Below are 21,107 nucleotides of genomic sequence, written 5' to 3'. Positions count from 1 at the left end.
ATCTGCTCTGTCCAGGAGGTCAGTATGTGAAAGTCACCACCAGAATTCAAAACGGATCATAACTGAGATCACTTTTTAATCATAATTTAATCATAATGTTTTGTGTAATCGCATGTTTATTTTTACACTATGTTTTGCATTACCTCGCATTAAATTTGCATTCCCCCTGATAACAGAATCAGCTAGTCATCTATAATACAGTACAAGTTTATGGAAACACTCTGCAGATACTATAGGGAGGGGAGATGGTGTGACACTTTACATTCTGCATTTATTGCTCATTACTTCTTTCAAAAAGCCGAGCTCCGACAGTGAACAGCCACCGGCTGAAGCTGCTCTGCCTGGCTGTGCTGGTTGAAGCTGTGACTGTGGATATGGTGCTATGGCTGTATTTGTGGTTAAATCTATGATGATCTGGATATGGCTATGGTTGCTGTACTGTAACTGGTCTTTACTGCCATTAGCCAAGAAAGCTTCTTTAAGCCAAATGGAATTTGAACTCAATCAGATATGACAGATGAGTTACCAGTACAGTGTTAGTTACACCCATTATAAACTAATGTGTCATAATCTTAACAACCAAAGCAGCCATGGCTACAGCCATAATCACGGCGACTGTACAGCCAGTCTCAATCAGCCTCTGTAAAAGTCAGTGAGAGAGCTGGTTCACTGAATCTGCTCGTTATCTATCCAGCTGCAACTATACAGACCTGCACCTGAGCAGGCTGAAGGTGGGCCCACTGTCTACTGCACCATACATAATACCATATCATAATAATCATAATGGTTCCCGGGCCTGTCACTAGAGGTCGCTGTTTCCACACACTCGGTCTGTGTCTCCGCAGTGCTGCCTGTCTACGAGGAGTGCGTTTGATTGTTGCAGGGCTCAATGGCGGACAGAGCAGGATAGTCGCGTTAGCATCGAGGACAATAACATCTTGACAGTGTGAATTCCTGGTGTGACTCGGTCCGCCGCTGCGTGCCCCCCGGGTGAAACGGGCTTTCTTGTGCACTAACGTTAAATAAAAAGTCGGTGCAGCTATTTCCTGCTTGTCTTCTTGCATTCTTGAGTTCCCATCCCGAGCGGAGAAGTTACACTGTTCATGGTGGCTCACTGAAGGCAGTTAGCTTGCGAGCAAACCATGGGGGACTCTCTCGAATTGATAGGGAAGCGTCTGCTTTTGCTCCTCGACGAAGGCAGGTCCGCCAATGGATCCGAGCCGGAGAAGGCTGCCTGGGCCCGGGACTGGCTCCGGGGGACGGTGCGGGCAGTGAGCGTCATCGGCCTCGCCGCCCCGGAGGTTAGCGGAGGAGAGGCGACAACAACAACCACTGCTGCAGGGCTGACGGTCAGTGTTTACATACAAGTGATGCCGTACTGCGTAGCTAAATACCCACCAATTCATATATAAAATGTGTGCTTGCCTACTAGCTAGCTACTTGTACCTAATTGAACTAATTTTTAACCGTCAGTGTTGGTAGCTACATTTGTTGGCAGTTAACGTTAGCTCATTTATATATTAGCAAGCTACAAGTCGCAGCCAGTGAGATGAAGCTAAACTCGAGGCCGGGGGTTTTCTGGCCTTTGCTTTGTTCGCTTTTTTAGCTTTTTAACGGATGACATTTAGCTCCACCAATATTAATCGTTTGCTCGTAGCAATCAATTGCAAAGCACAGATGCGCCAGAGCTAACTAAACAATCAGGGTATTGCAACAAAAACAGCATGAGCTTGTCAGTTCCCATCGGCAGCTAGCGTAAGTCTAGTTAAAGGCCTTACAAGTTCATATGAGGGTGAACCAGGAATTCATGCGACTTTACTGTGGGGTCCAGATTGCTAAATGTTCAGACTAACGTACAAGTTTGAAATCTAATAAACTCTTGAATCAATAAAATGAATATACTCAAGCTGAGTTTAGTCTACATTGAGCAGGACTGTTAAATTGCAGAGACGTTTGAGTGAGATTTGTAAAAATTTGGGATGGTGGGAAGTGACCTATATAAAAGTATATGCTTTATAACTAAAAGTAAGGCTCTTAGAATAGTAAGCATTTGTCAGTTACCAATATTGATTTAGATTAACATGAACTTGATTTGTACAGTAATTTAAAAAGATTTTAAAGGATTACATGTTCAGCTAAGTGATCAGTTCCTGTGTTAATTTAATTAAATGTCCCTCTAGCTGAAAAGTAAGTAAAGTGAGGATTAAATAACTGAAAATTGTCCACTTTGGATGTTATGTGATTATTAAACAAAAATAATCAGTGGTGGTCTTTGAGTTGTTGCAGAAGTGCCTTTTTTATTTGTTAGAAATGAATAGATTCAAACAAAACTATGAAACTTTATCTTTTGAAGAACAAGACTGGTTCTCTCTTCTGGACTGTGCATTCATCAAAATGGATATTTACTGGAGAAATGAGATCCATCAATGATGTAAATATTAATTGTGGCTTGGGCATAAATGCCTTTTTTCCTGGGAGACAAATTATGTTTCTGCCTTGCCATTATTTTGTACCTTGACAATATAGTCCATACAATAATACAATCATATTTAGGTCTTTGATTCACAGGGATGAAGGGGATGGAGTCTTAAACAGGTTGTATCCCATGTTAGTCTCCTACTCACAAAACCTATTGTCACTGTAACAAACAAAACGACATGTGCACCTGTTAAATGAGTTTGAAATTAATTTCATTACCTTGCTGTATGCGTTATGTCAGTATGTCATAAAATAGGAAAAACAAATGTCTGAATTTGGTCAGACTAGAGAAGAAAATTGACTCTGACTCTGAAAATGTTTTTTTTAAAGAAAGTTTCTGCATTTTCTTCAGTTTATACCTTTGACAATTCACAATATCAATTTCTGGCATTTATTACATGCAAACAAAAACAAGACGTGATCTTTTACAGCTGAGTGTGTATGTATGTTTGCTACTTGCTCAAAGTCCTGCTCCAGACGTGAACTGAGGTGAACAATTTGTGAACAAGATGGCACAAATTGAGGCAAAGACAGGTCCAATGTGCTGAAAATGTTTCATTAAAAGAGTTGATTTGCAGTTATCTCAAGTTTTATTCCTCCTCATCAGTGTACAGAAACAAGGGCTGGAATGAAAAGGTCTTTATTGAAATAAGTGAAACTGGATTTCCTGGTAAGTTTAAAATCAGTCAGCTGTCTAAAACACACTGAGTGGAAAAATGCTCTCAAGCAAGACAAAGATTCACTGCGGGCGACATGTGAACACAGCTTGGTGAAAAAATGAAGCGTCACCTAGGATCAAAATAAAACACAGACTCTGCAAACAAAAAAAAAAATTAAGCTCCAGGTAAAATCTCAAATACCCTTAATTTCTAAGATTTAGTTACGGTAGATTATTTAAGTTCACAATGTGTATCATCACAATTTGTACCGTGGAATGATATAAATATTGCTACAGCCTTCATTAATATGGAAGTATGGAGTAAGAATATCAGGATATTTGATTTTGTCAATATAACCCAACCCTAGCTTTAAGGTTGTGTAACTTCAAGTCCTTCTTGTGTCACCTTGGTAATTTCTATACTGATCTGTTAGTTACTGATCTGTCTGTAGCACTCTGTAGCAGCCAGTGTCACCCAGTTAATGCATAATGCTTTTGTACCACTTGACTGCCACACTTTCCAACACCTATACCGTTGTTGGTCTCTAGTTGTCTAGAATCTCCAAATTTAAATGGCCATTCATTGTTTAATATTCACCATGTGTTTCCGTGTTTCCTAGGGAAATGTGAATGGTGTGAGTGTGAAAGAAAATTTAAATCTCATTTCACTAACTCTTTAACAACTGTTTCCAGTAACCCATGGAAAGTAGTGCTCTGCCAGAGGTATGCAGTGACTTGCTGTGTGATTTGTTTGGACCAGGGTATTTTAACTGACTTGCTGTTTGAAGCTAGTGGACATCAAAACTGTAATACTGGTCCCTTGATCAGTCATTGCTTGAAGAGTCGATTAACCCAAATGAAAAAGAATAACACTTCTCTTCATTTACCTATGGTGTTATTGCGCCAAGCAGATATTTTGGGTTTTATTTACTCAGGTTTTGAGGTAATGTCTTCGAGATCTCTACTGCGACCCCAATACATTGAACTGAGGTGTGCAGAGCTTTGAAAAAAGACATTAAAAACAGTATTCTGCTTAAGGTCCCTAGAAAAACTATTCACATAGAAGCCTGTGGATTATATAGAGTTTGTGGAAATTGATGATTTTGGTAATGTAAATTCTCAGTTCTGTGACCACCACAAACAAAAATCTATTTATTGCCATTGTCTTAGGGACGAGGCAAAAAACTCAGAGATAGATATCTCAAAACCTCAGCAGATAAAATCTTAACTATCTGCATGGTTAGATTCCTCTAGAGGTAAGTGATAAATTATGTTGTTTTGTAATTTGAGTGAACCAGCCTCTTAAAAAGTGTAGACTCCAAAGTTGAGAGAATCCTATTGTACAATGGGAGGAAGGAACACATCAGTATCTGAAGGTTAAGCAGTTGGCTTGATATTATCGCAACGCCACCTGTCTGCTTCAGCAAGTAACCACAACTAAACTTAAGTTTCAGTTTGAATTTACCCACTCAATCTTTTTCCTTTTAAATCTAAGCAGGAGGGTACTTGGTTAGTCAGTTGCATAGATGCTATTAATCAATAACATTCCCTGAGTTGAAACAAATCTGATTTGACTAGAAGCAGCAACTGGGGGTGTCAGGCTGACTGATAACAGTCCAGTCTTTTTCTCACAGCTTGCTTTGTTAAATAAAGCAGCTGCGGCCAAAAGCTTAGCTGTGTCTGTGATGTTTTACTTCCCTCAAATCCACAAAATAATAAACCCCCGCTATCAACTTTACAACCGTGACGAATAAGAGTTCTCTTAAGTGTGTGTGATAAAAGTCAATGGCACAAATCTCTCACACAGTGCATGAGAAGAGGGAGTCCAGCTGTTGTCAAGTTTACTTGGTAACTTTGTGTAGTTGTTCATTTTGATTTTGAAACTTTGGCCAAGGACTGTCTTTGTTCAGTTGGCTCATCCATTGTGAATCAGTGCATACCACTTTTATTTTGACCAAAATAAAGAGTATGCATAAATAGAATATCTTGCGTCATATTCTTTTAGGATCTATTTTATATATTATCTTTAGATTTATTGTAGTTTGAGTTACTACAGTGTCCCTCTCTCATGAACGTTTGTTGAAATATTTAGACAGAAAACAGCCCTGCATTAAAACCGTGCAGGGGGCTGCGCAGTTTGAGTAACAGATTAATGTATTTAAAGGCTTTTCAGACGCCAAAACATGGTTTGTAATACTCACAGACAGGATTTAACTTATCAATGTGTTTTTGCTTTCAGTGCAATTTTATCTTTAGTTGCACCAAGGTAAACAGTGAAGAATATGTGTACGTTACAAAGTAATCCACCAAGAATGTGCACTTGCATGTATGCGATTGGCCAACGCAATGTCTTGCCGTATGATGTCCTGTTGCGTTGCAGCAAAAGGTGAGCTGGGTTCAACTGCCCCCCCCCGTGTTAGAACCCCATGCTGCGCCGATGAACTGGCTCTATTGAAATGAATGAGAAAGCTGCATTGTTTAACACAGAACTACCGCCGGTCTGAACGTGCCCTAACCCCCCTAATTCTCTTGCGGGGCTTCTCAGTGGCCAACAGATAAGACTGTGGTAGTTCTTGGCATCCCACAGGTCTGATAGTGTGTATCTGTCAGTGTGAAGCTGGAAGTAGATAAGAAAGGGAAATAATGCTCACTGAACCAACTCTGGATGAATAAAGGTTGATACAAAAAGACATCACCAGCCGAGACATTTGTAACTAGCACTTACTAATTCCAATCCATTCATGGCTAATTGCAAGTTCCCTAGTGTGTGCATATTGTCTTCTTAATTCTTAAATTGAATAACACTTTTGGAACCAACTATAATACAGGCACAAAGTGGGTCAGTGTTTAGACAGTAGCTGCACATTTTTCAGTCCCATGAACAGGCTATGATCACTTTCAAAAATCTGGATATGGATGTATTTAATATTAAAAAATACTTTGACTACAGCTGTATATAATTGCTATTAATAAGTATAAATATAATTTTATTTGCCTTATGTCAGCAACAATGGACATTGATGTTTGATGCTGTCACTGCATATTTAAATAACTAGAATTGCTACAGTACTTCAGATTTTATGTAGCTCCTGAGGTAGCGGCCAGTGCAGCAAGTGTACCTGTCTTGTATGACTTAACAGTCCTCGTGTTTATGCTCTGGTTCTCTCTGTTTTTCCGACTACAGGTATTTGTGGAGTTTGAGAATGCTTCGCAGCGGTGTTCTTGGGTGCAGGTGTATGACGGAGGGGTGAAAGCCCTGTTGGTGGAAGACTCCATTGTTTGGGCCAATCGGAGCGATGGTACTGGGACTACTGGATCCCCAGCCCCAGCCTCTGCCACAGCCTGGCCCGCGTTGGTGAGTGCTCAGTTGGACAGCAGGACCGTCTGCATCATGCATACGAGTCGAGCCTTGAAACGATCTGGGCTACCTGTTGAAATGGGGAATAGGCATCAGCATAAGGCAAAACCACAGCTGCCAAATAGGCTGAAACGTATGGCAGTCATGGTTGTACTCAATAACTTGAGCTTTTACTTTGAGTATTCCTTCTCAAGTTTGGACCTTGAGCACTACTAACTAATTTAAAGTAACAAAATCCAAACACTTTCCATTAAGTTGATTTTATTGAAGCTTTTGCTGCTGGGGCAAGTAGAGGGCAACTTTACACCCCCTGCGATGCAAATGCAAAATAATTTTATGTTTTTGCACCTGTAGCACAGTTTAGATATGTAATGTGAACATGCAGTCACACAGAACAATACATGTAATCTGTTATTTTAAGATGTGGTTTGGTTTAGATTTTATGTGGAAATAAATTGAAAATAAATTGGATAACTGCTGATGTGACTTTAATCATCGAATTCAATCTAATTTCTAGGTCACTGAGATGTTATTTGATGTCTGAAGTCAGTTAATGTGTTCGTGCTGTTGTTTATGAGGAGAAACGCTGGAATTGGATGTGACACTTAAAGAATGAGGCATCAAGACCTTCAGTGTAAACCCAGCCTAAATGGCTTCAATTATGTTTAGAAAATCCAGTTATCTGCATTCTTTTGAGATGTAAAATTGTATTTTTTTTTCTTGTTGCCCCTTTGCTGTTGAATTGAATGCAATTATCAATTTCTTTTTCAAAAGATTAAAGTTGCATGTTCTCTTTTTCCGCAGGTCTTCCGCTCCCTGGTGGACAGAGTGGGTTTAGGATCGTTGGTTCCTGTGGAGTATTTTGGAAACAAGAATTTTGAGTTCCTGCCTGATAACAAAACTGTCCAGAGGTTTGAGGTAAGTTTGTTTTACAGTATTTGTTAATCCGTAAGTAGTGTTAAGTGCTAAAATAATTTGTTTATAAAGCAGTTAGTTCACTGACAGAAAACTCATTTTGATAATGGACTAATTATTTAGGATATTTATCGAAAATTACCAAAACTATTTCTGGTTCAGCCTCTCAGATGTGATTTGTTATTACGTTTGACATTTTTAAATGATAATCCAATGAAATGATAACAGCAGAAAGTTTCACATGTGTTTTTGTTCCACATTATTGCTGTACTACTATCACTATTTTAGGACAGTGGTTTGTGTCCTTGTGCAGGTTGAGAAAGACATAAGACATCCTTTGCTGTTGGAGCAGCCCTCCCTGCAGGCTGCCATCTCCAGCTGGCATACTGACTTTGAACTGCAGGAGATCTTCAGGAAGGGTAAGACTCAACCTTCGCCAGTTTTGATGTTGTTTTCCTTTTCTTCCTCCGTCTGTTCTTTGGGGTGTTTGTCTTAACAGTGTTTCCCACATAATGTTTTTCTTTTGGGCACCTGCTCAAGAACTACTTTTCATTTGAAATGCTTACACCTGGCATTTGTCATTAAATGTAGTTAAAAGATAAGCAGTTCAGCAGTAAAAGCATGATACTGATGGACTAACAACAGTGACTGTAAGTCATCGGGTTTCTCATGAATGCTGTTGATGAAACATAGCGTAGACACAATATATACAGAGGGAGCTATTTTTTTATTAGCTGGACTGATAATCAGTTAGTAGTATAATGGTGATCTATTGCTCCAGTAGCAACTTACTAGATTGCGAGACTTTCATGCCTTTTCCAGCCTGTGTTCTTGCTGACTCGTTGTGTGAGGTGTTTCATTTAAATCAGCCAGAATGTAACTCCTACTTTTCTCCCTGTTCCCGCCCTCAGGTTCATACACTATTCAAGGACGCAGAGTTCGCGTGTACCAGCCAGAATTTGAGGAGTGCTGGGCCTCAGGACTGGTATCACAGCACGACCCTATCTCACACATTATGGAAATTACCTTAGATAAGGTAAATAACGCTTACGTTGCAAGTGCAATTGGGATGAAAATTATATTAGATATTTAGGGTCAAAATACCAAAACAAAAATCACTTATAAAATCTGAGGAAATATTGAAGGTTTCGAAACAAGATGGGCTGAATAGCTGTGCCATATAAAGGGAAATCATGGCGGCAATGAATGACATTAATGTACGCAGGTACATGTAGATGGGTGGAAGCGTATTCAAGTGATTACATGTTTAGATACAGATACTCACACAGACTGGTATGTGTAAGTACACACAGTATATCTCTCCTGATACATTAATGTAAATTATTGTTGGGCTTAACTGTGTTAAAGACGCATCTTTATTTATTCATTTTTCTTATTTTAAAAAGATAATTTATTATTTTCTCACTGTGTTACAATTATTAGTATTCATGATGATTAGAGTTCTCATTATAGCACCTAAAACATGATTAATTAGAACCCAGTATCATCATAGTCAATGAATTTAATATTTCAAGAAAGAATCAGGCTTACCTTGAAAATCAAGCAAAACTAACTGGAACATTTATATGTTGCCTAAATATATTCTGCTGATGGTGTGAAAGGTTGCCACTTAAATACCACCTCCTTTTGCTGTAGGGAGAAGAAAATCAGATGGTAGATCCTCGTGTGATACATGTCATGCTGGCAGAAGAGGAGGTAAGATTTTCAAATTATATATCTAACCATACTAATAATAAATAATTGGTTGTACTGTGCTCTATATTTTGGTTTTAAATGTGTTAATAGAATTACTTCCTAACATTTTTCCTCTTTTTAGCTTGGTAAGAATGGGCGGAGAAGGAAGGACAGTGAAACAATGAAGGGTGACAGTGGACGCAGACGCAGGACTGCCTCTGAAGGTGAGGATGACTTGAACTTGAAACGTTTTAAAGGAGCGGGAGATTCGGCAGCTGAAGGGCAAAACTGTGGCGATTCCAATGAAACTCCAACGGAAGGCATGGGGATCTGGGGTGGAGACTCGGGCGAAAGAGTCAGTAGCACAACCAAAAACGGAAGCTCTTCGGAAGGAACCTTTCCTCAGGGCAGGGTGTCGTCCCCCAACACCAATTCCTCACTCCAGATGGACCAATCAAGCTCAACCCCTCCTCGTTATCCTACCCACGTCAAAGAAAATGGTCGCTCACTCTCCACACAAGGGGCAGCGGACTCCACCACCGCCGTGACTCACACCCCGACCCCCCCTCCCCTCAAACCAGCCCCCTCTCCCTTCTCCACCACATCTTTCCCCTCACTAGGCCAGATGCCGAGCCTGGTCCCTGGAGCTCCAGCGCCCAAGGCCTCCCCATCCCCCCAGCCAGACCGAGAGGAGGCCTCCCAGTCAGCTTATTCTAAGACAGCTGCTCTTGTTTCCCCTGGGCCTGTCACCATTTCTTGGTCGCATGAGAGCGGCCCTAGTGTGGCACTTTCTGCTTCTGTGGGTTTTAGTCCTAAAGGCCCCACCTGGGGAAGCCAGACTGAGGTAAGACGATCAATACAGTTAATACCAATATATGATGCCTTTGCAAGTCAGTTTTGTTTCTGTTATTATTAACGTCATTTTACTTTACCACATTGTTTTGTTTTTCAGGGCTCTAAAACCGCATCAGGTTTTCGTTTGCCCCAGGCCACTGCTTCTGTATTTGGAGATGTTACCTCTCAGACCAATGGAGCTCCGACCACTACCACAACCTCCCAGGACACTCCCAGGCCCTTCGGCTTCGGCTTTGGCGGAGCAAAGAATGAGACTCAATCCCAGCAAAACCAAAACTTGTTTTTCCAGTGCATGACCCAGAATTCTGGCTCCAGCCCAGGTCTAACTGCTGGCCAGACCCAGTCCAAGGATACCAATTACTTCACCGCAGTGTCTGAGAGCCTGAGTAAAGAGCCCCCAAGCCTTTTCAAGCCTGCAACATCCAGTGAAGGGCTGAAAAAACCTGAGCAGCCCAAAGTGCCTGAGACCCATCCAACGGGAAATGGTGTGCTCAACAAATCGTCATCTGCCTTTCAGGGCATGGGTGGCTCTGCAGGAGGAAGAGGCTCTGGTATTGGTGGTCTGGCTGCAGCCTCTGGGGCTCAAAGCAAGAAGAGCAGTAATAATGGAACTTCTGTGGGGGGGTTAGGGCTGCAATCTGGTTTTAATACTTCAGATAGCCACCAGAACCTTTTTCTGCAGGCCTCCAAAGAGCCCACAAATCCATTTCTGGCTTATGGGGACAAAACCTCCCACACCTCTTTTGCTGGCCTCACTGGGGCCGAGCCACAGACCCTTGGTTCTGCCTCGGACAGCAAGCCAAACCTGTTCACTATGGCAGAGCCACCTAAGGGGATTCTGTCTTCGCCTTTCCCAGCACTCTCAGCAGCTGCCTCACCCAGCTCTTCCTCCTCTCCAGCACCTGCCTCGTCACAGAGGTCACAGAGTGAAGGGACAAAGGAGGAGCAAGATGTTGGGGAGATGCCTACATCCACCTCAGGCTGCCCCATGTTTGGAAGCACTGGCCCTGGTGTAATGGAGGAGGTTCCTGTATCCTTTGACCAGAGCCAGTCTCAGAAGTTTACCCTGGAGGAAAGAGGCCAGTCGTCCAAGCGTGACTCTGACTCCAGCAGCAACAGCGGCTTGTCAGACCTGAGTGAGAATGAAGAGGACCCAGAGAAAGGTCAAGTCCCAGGAGGACCACCACACCCTGCCAAGGATGGGACCATGTTGCAGAAAATTAAAGTCCAAGGGGTCGCTAAGAGCCGTCCACGTAACAAGCCTTTCAAAGGTAAGTCTTGTCCACTCTTCAGAACCCCAGAATCATTTGTGGTGACTAAGCAATAGAATTAACACAAAGTTGTCTCCTCCAGTGGGCCAGTCTGTATTAAAAGACCAGAGCAAAGTGCGTCGTCTGAAGCAGTCTGGTGAGTCCTTCCTCCAGGATGGCTCCTGCATCAATGTGGCCCCTCACTTGCACAAGTGCCGCGAGTGCCGCCTAGAGCGTTACCGTAAATATCGAACTACAGACGAAGACAGCGACGATGATGACGACCCAAATGTGTCCTGTCGTTTCTTCCACTTCAGAAGGTACTTGTTTGTATGTGCTTGTTTTGTGTATTTGGGCGTCACAGAGGAAGCATCGCATGCAATGACGTGTTACTGAATTATCCTTTATTTGCCTGTGACCAGGTTGGCTTTCACGCGTAAAGGTGTACTGCGTGTGGAAGGCTTCCTGAGCCCTCAGCAGAGCGATTCCATGGCCATGGGTCTATGGCTACCTGCACCAGCTGTCCAAGAGGGCCTTGACCTCGATACATCCAAGTACATCCTGGCCAATGTGGGAGACCAGTTCTGCCAGTTGGTCATGTCTGAGAAGGAGGCCATGATGATGGTGGAGCCTCACCGTGAGTATAAAGACCCATGTTTACTTCACATGTCTTGTTTTGTTTATGTCAGAAGTATCTTTTGTGTATATAATCCTGTTTTTTTTGCCTGTCCTTCAGAGAAAGTGGCGTGGAAACGGGCTGTGCGAGGTGTCAGAGAAATGTGTGACGTGTGTGAGACCACCCTGTTCAACATCCACTGGGTTTGTCGTAAGTGTGGCTTCGGAGTGTGTCTGGACTGCTATCGGCTCCGCAGGAACAGGCCAAGGGAGGGTGAGTCATTACGGTGACATTTAGGGAACTTTAGAGCCAAGTTAACCATTTCACTACGGTGATACCCTGTTCAACAAATTTTTTTTAAATACAATACAATAGACACATGTTGACAAGGTTAATACTTAGTGAGCTGTTTTGAGGTTGAATATGTGAATATGTCCTTTCCCTCAGATGTAGATGAAGGTCCGGAGGATGAGGTTTTCGCTTGGTTGAAGTGTGCCAAAGGCCAACCTCATGAGCCACAGAACCTCATGCCTACGCAGATTATACCTGGGACAGGTAACATGTACATTATGTTTCAATCATAAATCTATCAATCCCCACCTCAACATCAAGTATTAAATATGATCTTGTATTGGTGCAGTCAGAGTTGTAATCATTGATTTCATTGCCTCTCTCCTTTAGCTCTGTACAACATAGGTGACATGGTGCACTCAGCGAGAGGCAAGTGGGGTATTAAGGCCAATTGTCCCTGTACCAGTAGACACACCAAGCCTCTAGTGCGCCCTAGTGCCCCCAATGGGATTTCACAGGTACTGTTGTGCCACATCATCTTTTTCTTAGTTCTGCAAAGTGTTTAACTTGAAGGCTCCAATGTCTGCCTGTGCTTGTATCAGCAGTCTTCAACAAGCAGTGGTGGCGTCCTCGCAGCTGCAGCTTCTGGTATTGGCACCACTCCAAAATCAGAGGGAGAAATGTCAGCGATCAAAACAGAAACTACACAAACAGCAGCGCCATCAGACAGTGGGGGAGGAGAAACTGTGGGCAGTACCAGTAACTCCACCAGTGGTACATCCTCCCCCTGTAACCTCACTCAGTCCTCTGCCAAGGAGTCGCGCTCATCAGGAGAGGGCAACAGCTCTGCTCTGCACTGGCTGGCAGACTTGGCCACACAGAAAGCCAAGGATGACACCAAGGGTAAGTAGGAACGAGGAAATGCTGTGTCAGTGTAATCTGAGTACATAAAAAAGTCAAAATCAATATTAAAGTTGAAGTTACATGACCGTCTTCTTGCCATCTTCTTCCAGAATCCGGTTCACTTCGCTCCATGATGAGTCGAGACAGCCGACCGCCTTTTGGCCTGGATTCACTCAGTGCCCTCTCAAAGCCTTCTGCTTCCAGCCCTAAGCTATTTAACAGCCTGTTACTGGGCTCCAGCATGGCCCAGTCCAAACCTGAGGGGTCCAGTCTCCGGGACCTGCTCAACTCTGGACCGGGCAAACTCCCCCAGGGCCCTGGAGAGAGTGGGGTACCGTTCCCCTCTGTCTTTACCTCAGCAGGCGTACGTGTAAAGCTTTTATTATTCCTTGTAATTTGTAAGTCAATCAGTGTATCCTAAGCTCAAAATATAGCAAGTCTACTAAAAACATTTTCAACAAGAATAATTGAAATGGTAGGAATACTAAGATTAGGAATAACTGAATTGATTACAAATTGTATTACTGCCTTTTACTGGTGTAGTAATGAACCAGAACATTCACTTGTCAAGGCAAACGGTTCAGTTTTTGCTTAAAATTTTTAAGTAATCAAAAATGTCTCTTTTGCCTGTCAGAGTGATAAGTTGAAGAGCAGCCTCCCAAATTTCCTGGATCACATCATCGCCTCGGTTGTGGAGACCAAGAAGGCAGAAGGCCGTCGGACCGGGGCTTCTGAGAGCAGCGAGCTTGGTGTGTTGGGGGGCCGCAAAGACGGAGTAATGGGCCTCAGTGTTTTGGAACCACATACCTCACACTCCTGGCTCTGTGACGGACGACTCCTCTGCCTACAGGATCCCAGCAACAGCAACAACTGGAAGATCTTCAGAGAGTGCTGGAAGCAGGGACAAGTAAGAACCACATTTTGTGTAATTTTTGTGGAAACATGATGGAGCAGAACAAGAAAGACTGCTGCTGGTGAAACATGGGTTGAAGCTTTACTGCACTGACTTGTTTTGCTCTGTCATCCTTCTAATCTCTTCTCCTCTGTGTCCAGCCTGTATTGGTGTCAGGGATACATAAACGCCTGAAAGGTCATTTGTGGCGGCCCGATGCCTTCAGTAAGGAGTTTGGAGACCAGGATGTGGACCTGGTCAACTGTAGAAACTGTGCTATCATCTCTGATGTGAAGGTGCGAGACTTCTGGGACGGCTTCCAGGTCATCTCCAGTGAGTGCCCAAACAATTTTTCCTAAATTACTCTTATTTGTTGTGTGGATTGGTTGATGTGCATGCCACTGTGTAATTTTAGCTTATGTTTCTCTCTGATGTCAGAAATAGTAGCTAATGTGTTTTTTTTTTTCTTTGAATGCAGAGCGACTGCAAGATAGTGACGGCCAGCCCATGGTGTTGAAGTTAAAGGATTGGCCTCCAGGTGAAGACTTCAGGGACATGATGCCCACACGGTAAGGAACTCACAAATATGTTGCTTCTCGTGTACCTCATGCATTTGCTCACCAACCAAGCTACCTGCTTCATCCCCAGAGGGGGTTATTTACAAATATGTATTAAATTAATTATATATAATAATGGATATTATTTGAGGTTTAATAAATGAGGTACATCCTCAAATAAGATTCATAAATATCTCATATGCCAAAATTAGATTAATATTTTTTTAATCACACCATTTACAAATCACCTGGCATGTATAGAATCTGTTGTATTTATAAATGGTATTTGAGACATTTCTCTTCACTCTTTATTAGATTGTTGATGTTAGCATTGTCTTTGCATCCTGCTGCTCTGATCTTTTCATGTGTACACTTAAACTTGTTAAAATGTGGAATAACCATCATATTTTGTTACTTTGAGGAATGTTTGAGAAATTACACACATGCCATAAATGCAAAACCATTTTTGTGAACCAGTTATTTGTCATGTATCTGATTTTCTTTGTGAATAATTTGGCACAAAAAACACATTTGCAAATCTCACTTGCGTTGTTCTTTGATGTTGTCTTGTACTTTTCCCAGGTTTGACGATCTGATGGAAAACCTCCCCTTACCAGAGTACACAAAAAGAGATGGTCGTCTGAACCTTGCCGCCCGCCTGCCCAACTTTTTTGTGCGTCCTGACCTCGGACCGAAGATGTACAATGCCTATGGTGAGAAGGATTGGCTGAGCCTCCATTATCTATTTGTCTTCATCTTCTCTCTCGCTCTCTCACTCCCTCACTTACTTTCTTTCCTCCAGGCTTAATCTCATCTGAAGACAGGAAGGTGGGAACCACTAACCTCCACCTGGACGTCTCTGATGCTGTCAACGTCATGGTCTATGTTGGCATCCCTCAAGCAGAAGGAGACCAAGAGCAAGGTCAGTGGACTTAAACACACCATGTATCTCTCTCTTTGGTCTCCCTTGTTCTCTCTCTCACTTACACACACATTTAATAAACATGTATTACTTGAAAGTTACACCATTAATTGTTTGCTGTTGAATGTTATCAAAAGCAGTACTTACTCCCCAAAACACAAAACCATAATTTTATTACATGAAAATATTTTTATTTACAATATTACATGCAAACTATTAGAGAAGAAAGACCTCATTTCAAACACTTCATCTAATGGATCCCTCCTGAACAATCTTTAAGAATATTTTTGCAGCTGTTTCCCGAACATCATGCTTTTACTGTTGTAGTTGCTCCAGGCTTGATTGGCTTGGATAGGACCCTGAGAAGACCCTTCAGTGGGTGTCACTCATTTACATTGTGGCAAAATTTCTCATTCACAGAGGCAGATATCTCTGGACGCAAAGGTCTGTAGACTTTCAATTGTATCACTTGAGTAGCATGCCCTTCTTCTTGACTAACTCCCCTTCTTCACTCCTCCCCCCCATCCTTCTGTTATTATCTGTGAAGTAGGGGCCAGAGCACTGCGACCCATCTGTTACTTTCTACTGTGGCGTGCTTTGTACATTTCTATGTAAATACAACCTTTATTAACACCTTAAATGAATAACGAATGGCATGATGTTGCCCTTTGGAGATCCGGACTTTCTTTGTGTGTACTGTTTGGGGCTCAGTCAATGCAGCGATGTCTATTCCATAAATTGACATGGAGTTAACACAAGATTTCCTATTATTAGTGCACTGGGAGTATCTTGAGTTCCTGTTGGCTTTGGGTGAGCTGTGCTCTGGTTCTTACACTGTGGGAGAAAAGTTTAAATGAAGGGCATCTAGAATTGGCTATTCCCTAGCAGGCTTCCTGCCACTCATCACAGTGACACACACCCAACAGTATGACCATAGGCATGCTGTCCTCATACACCGGTCCCTCTTCTTCTTTTTAGGACCAGAGGATTTTACACACACATCAAAATAAACACACATTTACTGATTCATCCAGACGACTGAACCGTGCCAGTACACAAACTCGTAGTTAATATAAGTTAACTCACTGGCCACCTGGCTAAATGAATACACGTGGTTAGGTAGCAAAGATGCACACTGGGATTAAACAGCTCTGATCTGGGGAAAGACAAAGCAAACACACTAGTCACAAATGTGTTTTTACTTATGTTTCTGAATAATTAAGTACTAAAATGAGAGGTCAGTATATTTTCAGGCTGTAGTGTTAGCTGCTCTTTGCGATCAACCTTTGGCTGTGGATGTGAACATTGTGTCAGTAAATGTGATTGTGTAGTCTGTAACTTGTCCTCCTTCTTTACCCCAGTGGTTCTCAACTGGTTCAGCCACAGGATCCAGATTAGTCATTGGTCACAACCCAAACATCATTGAAAATTTAATAACCATTTTCATGGATCAAATTGTAATCTGCCATGCTTTCATGCACTAGAAACTATAGTCCTCTTATGGTATTTTCATGTTTTGCCAAAGGAGTTTCTGTTCAGACACGTTTTCTTTTTTTTTTGTTCTTTTTTATCACAGTTCTTTGGGGAAACACATGAACATACAACTGCTGCTTGGGATGTTTGTGTCATGACAGCCACATGATGCAGCTGCAAACTGTGTTTTAGGAGAAGCTCTGGAAAATCAGTGCACTTCAGAATAAAACTGTTATGAGGTTCACTTATAATGGACCTGCGACCCACTACTGGGTCATGAGTTGCCAGTTGAGAACTACAGCTCTGCGCCATTTTTGTCAAACAGTATGATGAATTTACATTAATTCAGTTGTTAAAGAATTATGCTAGAAAAGATGAGAAATGCAGGTGTGTCTTGACAGTCCCAGTCACTGTTCCCAGACTGAGGCATGATAAGTTTAGTCATCAAACTTGAATAACGAAAAGACACTAATGTTCAAGTAAAACCTAATTCACAAGGCCAATTAAAGAGGAAACTCTACTGTAAAATATTTTCATCATAGAGAAACTACTGATGACCCTTTGGTGCCCTGCATGTGTGTGCGTTGTTGTTTATGTTTGGTCCTCCAGAGGTCATGACCACCATTGAGGAGGGCGATGTGGATGAAATGACGAAGAGGAGGGTGTATGAGGGAAAGGAGAAACCTGGAGCTCTCTGGCACATCTACGCTGCCAAGGATGCAGAGAAGATCAGAGAACTGCTGCGCAAGGTCGGCAGCCAGTAGATTTCTGTCTAAAATAGCATCTGATCTCTTGAGCTACAATACCATTGACTGTAACACATTTTAGGCTCAGACGCCAGGTTCCTCTTCAAAGACAGTGTTGAATTGAATGAAAGGTGCAGTAGCTAATGCCTGATGTCAGCAAATAGTCAAAAATCCCTTCAGAAAACTCTTTATGTAGGCTAACCTGCGGTATTGTAAGACCACTTACATTCTATGAATTTATGTTAATCTGAATCCACATAGGTTTACCCTCCACTACATCCTTGTTTACTATACTAAGATCAGATAATTGTGTGGTTCTGGTTAATCAACTGCATCATACCATGGTTTATCCATATCTGTGTCAGGTGGGCGAGGAGCAAGGTCAAGAGAATCCTCCAGACCACGACCCCATTCACGACCAGAGCTGGTACCTGGACCAGACGCTCCGCCGCAGGCTCTATGAAGAATATGGCGTCCAGGGTTGGGCCATTGTACAGTTCTTAGGAGATGCCGTATTCATCCCTGCTGGAGCTCCACACCAGGTCAGACATGTTTTATATTAAGAAAATGTGTTGTAGATATTATTTATTTAAATATCATTAATGGATGGCACATCTTGTGTCATTAACAGAGTTGTTCATTCTCTGCTCTTCCCCTCTCAGGTGCACAACCTGTACAGCTGTATCAAGGTGGCAGAGGACTTTGTGTCTCCTGAGCATGTGAGGCACTGTTTCAGACTGACCCAGGAGTTCAGACACCTGTCCACTACTCATACAAACCATGAAGACAAGCTCCAGGTGGGTGTGCTTTTCTCTCATGGACTTTTAGTGTCACATTTGAATGCATTCAACCAGAGAATGATCTCTGTTTAGTGTTATTTCTAAGCACTATAACACAGTTTATGTAACTCTGTGTTTACACTTTTATAATATGCTGGTTTGATGGGAGATTAATTCAGAGATTAATTCAGACTAGGTTCATTACTTGCTTCGAGTTATTAAATTAAAAAGTATGAATTGACGACTGAATTCATCGCAAAATGAAATGGCAGTGCATTTAAAACAGTTTATAACTGGATTGTTTTTATTTTAAAATTTTATATTCTTTAAATATTCGATTTTTTGTGTTGAGAGGAATCTTCCAGACGGCACTTGAAGGCGTCATTAGGAAAAGTAGTAAGCAGAGGCTGTTTTTCCTGTCATGATGCTGCAAACAAGTGTGTGTCTGAAACGTGTGCACGCTGGTAGAAGAGTGCTGCAAGGGCAAGAATCATAGGGGAAAAAATCTCTTTGTGACATTGCACTATGATTAATATCTTAAAATTACTCTGCAGGATTAATTCTGTTGAAAAATGTAAAGATTATGGCAGTTATTTTGCCAAATTTCGTCTCTTTTTTTAATAGACAAAGCTCTTGTACAGCTGCTTCTGTTCAAACAACATATAACATTTAAGAGGTTTTGCCTCTTTCCTCAAAGTAAAGTATTGTGAGGCATTATTATGTATTGTTCTGGGGCAGGAGATTGTTTCCATGTCTGTCATTGTTTAACAGACTTTTCCTGTCGTTTCTCTTGCTCAGGTGAAGAACATCATCTATCACGCAGTGAAGGACGCTGTTGGGACACTGAAGGCTCACGAACCTAAACTAGCACGCCCTTAGTTCCTCTCACTTAACGCTGTCCCAAAACAACCAGCCTCTGACGACCACTCCACTACGTACACACACACACACACACACACACACACACACACAGTATGCATTACATACCTACATACACAAGTACGAGCTGCAGAGTGCAGAGTACAAAGATAGACTGTAGGTTTTTTGGGGGGCAGTGATGGTCTGGTTTTGGGGAAAGAAGACATTTGATTTGGGGGAGGGGTTAGACGGGGAGGGGCTAGTCAGCGCTTGATGAAGGAAGTCCTTTATCGCTGTTACACAGTATGCTCAAACTTGTCTAGTTGTTTTCAAATTAAAATTTTTTTTTGATTAACTCTGTATTTAAGGTCAGTGTGTTTGTTCTGTTGTTTTCATTGTATATGTAAGATGTGAGAGTAAGGGAGGTAAAAGCTGACGTGCCTTTGGAGCAGAGGTTCAGCTACCATTATAAGTGACTGACAAAATGTGAGTACTGGGCTAACTTTCCTATTTTGATGACGGTGATATTATTTTTCTTCAATAGGAGCGAGGTTAACCTGTTTTTGTAGATTTTTTTTTTTGTTGTTGGAGTTTTTAAACAGCTGATTGCTTCTGGCTAAAATGAATTTGCGAAGCAGCCAGTGAGGGGAAGCAGACCAAAGTTTTGTATTTTTTGTTTTCTTATTTCACTTTTAGAGTAAGAAGTCTTTTCTTTTTATAGACCACAAGGTAATGATCAGGAGGACTTCAGAGAGGGCAGGGTTTTTTTTTTGGTCACCTATCTTTGTCCCATGGGCTGAATGAACTGCAGACTTCCAACAACATCGTTCAAGAATCACAATTGCAGCTGAACAGAACTACTGGCCATTAACATTGTATCAATATATATATTGATCTTAGCAGTCTGTTTGATTTTTCACAATAAAGTTTACAAAAACTACTGATTGTTTAATGGTCATTTTTACCCACAAAACCTCTATACATGTACACCAGGGTGTCTGTAGTTGATGATTTTCTGTTGATTGACTAATCGATTAATCAAGTAATTGTTTCATCTCTAGTCTGAATGTCTATTATTATTATTATTATTATTATTATTATTCTATGTTATTGAAATTTAATTAATTTGGTGTTGAATGCTAGTTTGTTTTCATCTTAAATGAAGTTGTGGAGGTACTAAAATGTTGCCTTAAGCTAAGAAATCATTAATTCTGACAGTCGCTTTCATTCTCATTTTTTTGCAGTGCTGAATTTGGTTTTATTTAAAAGCCTCAAAATGTTAAAATCACCATAAAACAGTTACTCGTCAACTAAGTACTGCATTGCTTCCCATGACCTGTATCTTAAACTTGTTACCAATGTTAACACTGCACACTACTATATATTTGTGATTGTGTTTTACTGATGCTACATGCTTTTATGTCCTGTCCTGTGTGGCCTAGCTTTCATTGCCCATGTCTGAATTAGTAACTAGATCACAGAAATGGGGCAGGGGAGCTTGAAAGTACTACACCTTACCGAGGAGGATGCAGGCATAGATTCAGTTAATTTAAAACAACCAAGACCTTTCATTTTATAATACAAACAAGGTCTCTATTAACAACTACACTTGTTTGTTGTCTATCGCCACTTAACCATAGGCTCTCTGGCTTCTTTCTCATTATTGGCACTAATGAATTGAGCTTATTGGATGTGTGTTACTGTTAGCTGGAGCATTGCGAGGCACCTTTTTTGAGTTAAAATGACACATTTTGCAGCGGGACTCTGGCCCTTTAAGAGCCAGCCTTTCCAGCAGTGGCAGAGAGCTGAGCAGCTTGGAGCCAGAGACTGCAGCACATCCTCAGCTGCTGCTAGCCCACCT

The 21,107-nt window shown here is 41.7% G+C and overlaps 1 protein-coding gene across 1 annotated transcript; it reads left to right on the top strand.

Annotated features, from left to right (window-relative positions):
- The first annotated feature begins 890 nt into the window (after positions 1 to 890).
- kdm3b (lysine (K)-specific demethylase 3B) lies at positions 891 to 19,465 on the top strand. The gene is made up of 25 exons (XM_070913145.1): positions 891 to 1,349; positions 6,321 to 6,491; positions 7,299 to 7,412; positions 7,723 to 7,828; positions 8,321 to 8,445; positions 9,066 to 9,125; positions 9,247 to 9,948; positions 10,057 to 11,230; positions 11,313 to 11,529; positions 11,632 to 11,846; positions 11,946 to 12,098; positions 12,273 to 12,380; positions 12,507 to 12,634; positions 12,719 to 13,019; positions 13,130 to 13,383; positions 13,654 to 13,926; positions 14,073 to 14,244; positions 14,390 to 14,480; positions 15,051 to 15,181; positions 15,271 to 15,390; positions 15,811 to 15,834; positions 17,473 to 17,612; positions 17,975 to 18,151; positions 18,272 to 18,406; positions 19,187 to 19,465. The coding sequence occupies exons 1-25, from the start codon at positions 1,143 to 1,145 to the stop codon at positions 19,265 to 19,267; spliced, it is 5,379 nt and encodes a 1,792-aa protein (XP_070769246.1). The 5' UTR covers positions 891 to 1,142; the 3' UTR covers positions 19,268 to 19,465.
- The last annotated feature ends 1,642 nt before the right edge of the window (positions 19,466 to 21,107 follow it).

The sequence above is a fragment of the Enoplosus armatus genome, chromosome 10, assembly GCF_043641665.1.
Source record: "Enoplosus armatus isolate fEnoArm2 chromosome 10, fEnoArm2.hap1, whole genome shotgun sequence".
Taxonomy (NCBI): Eukaryota; Metazoa; Chordata; class Actinopteri; order Centrarchiformes; family Enoplosidae; genus Enoplosus; species Enoplosus armatus.
The sequence above is the reverse complement of the archived record's forward strand: the minus strand, read 5'-3'. Positions and strand labels throughout refer to the sequence as shown.

Excerpts from the sequence above, each read along its gene's own strand:
- kdm3b (XM_070913145.1), top strand. The coding sequence starts at position 1,143 with ATGGGGGACTCTCTCGAATTGATAGGGAAGCGTCTGCTTTTGCTCCTC. Across the intron at positions 1,350-6,320 it reads CCACTGCTGCAGGGCTGACG|GTATTTGTGGAGTTTGAGAA; the intron begins GTCAGTGTTTAC and ends TTCCGACTACAG. Across the intron at positions 13,020-13,129 it reads AGCCAAGGATGACACCAAGG|AATCCGGTTCACTTCGCTCC; the intron begins GTAAGTAGGAAC and ends ATCTTCTTCCAG.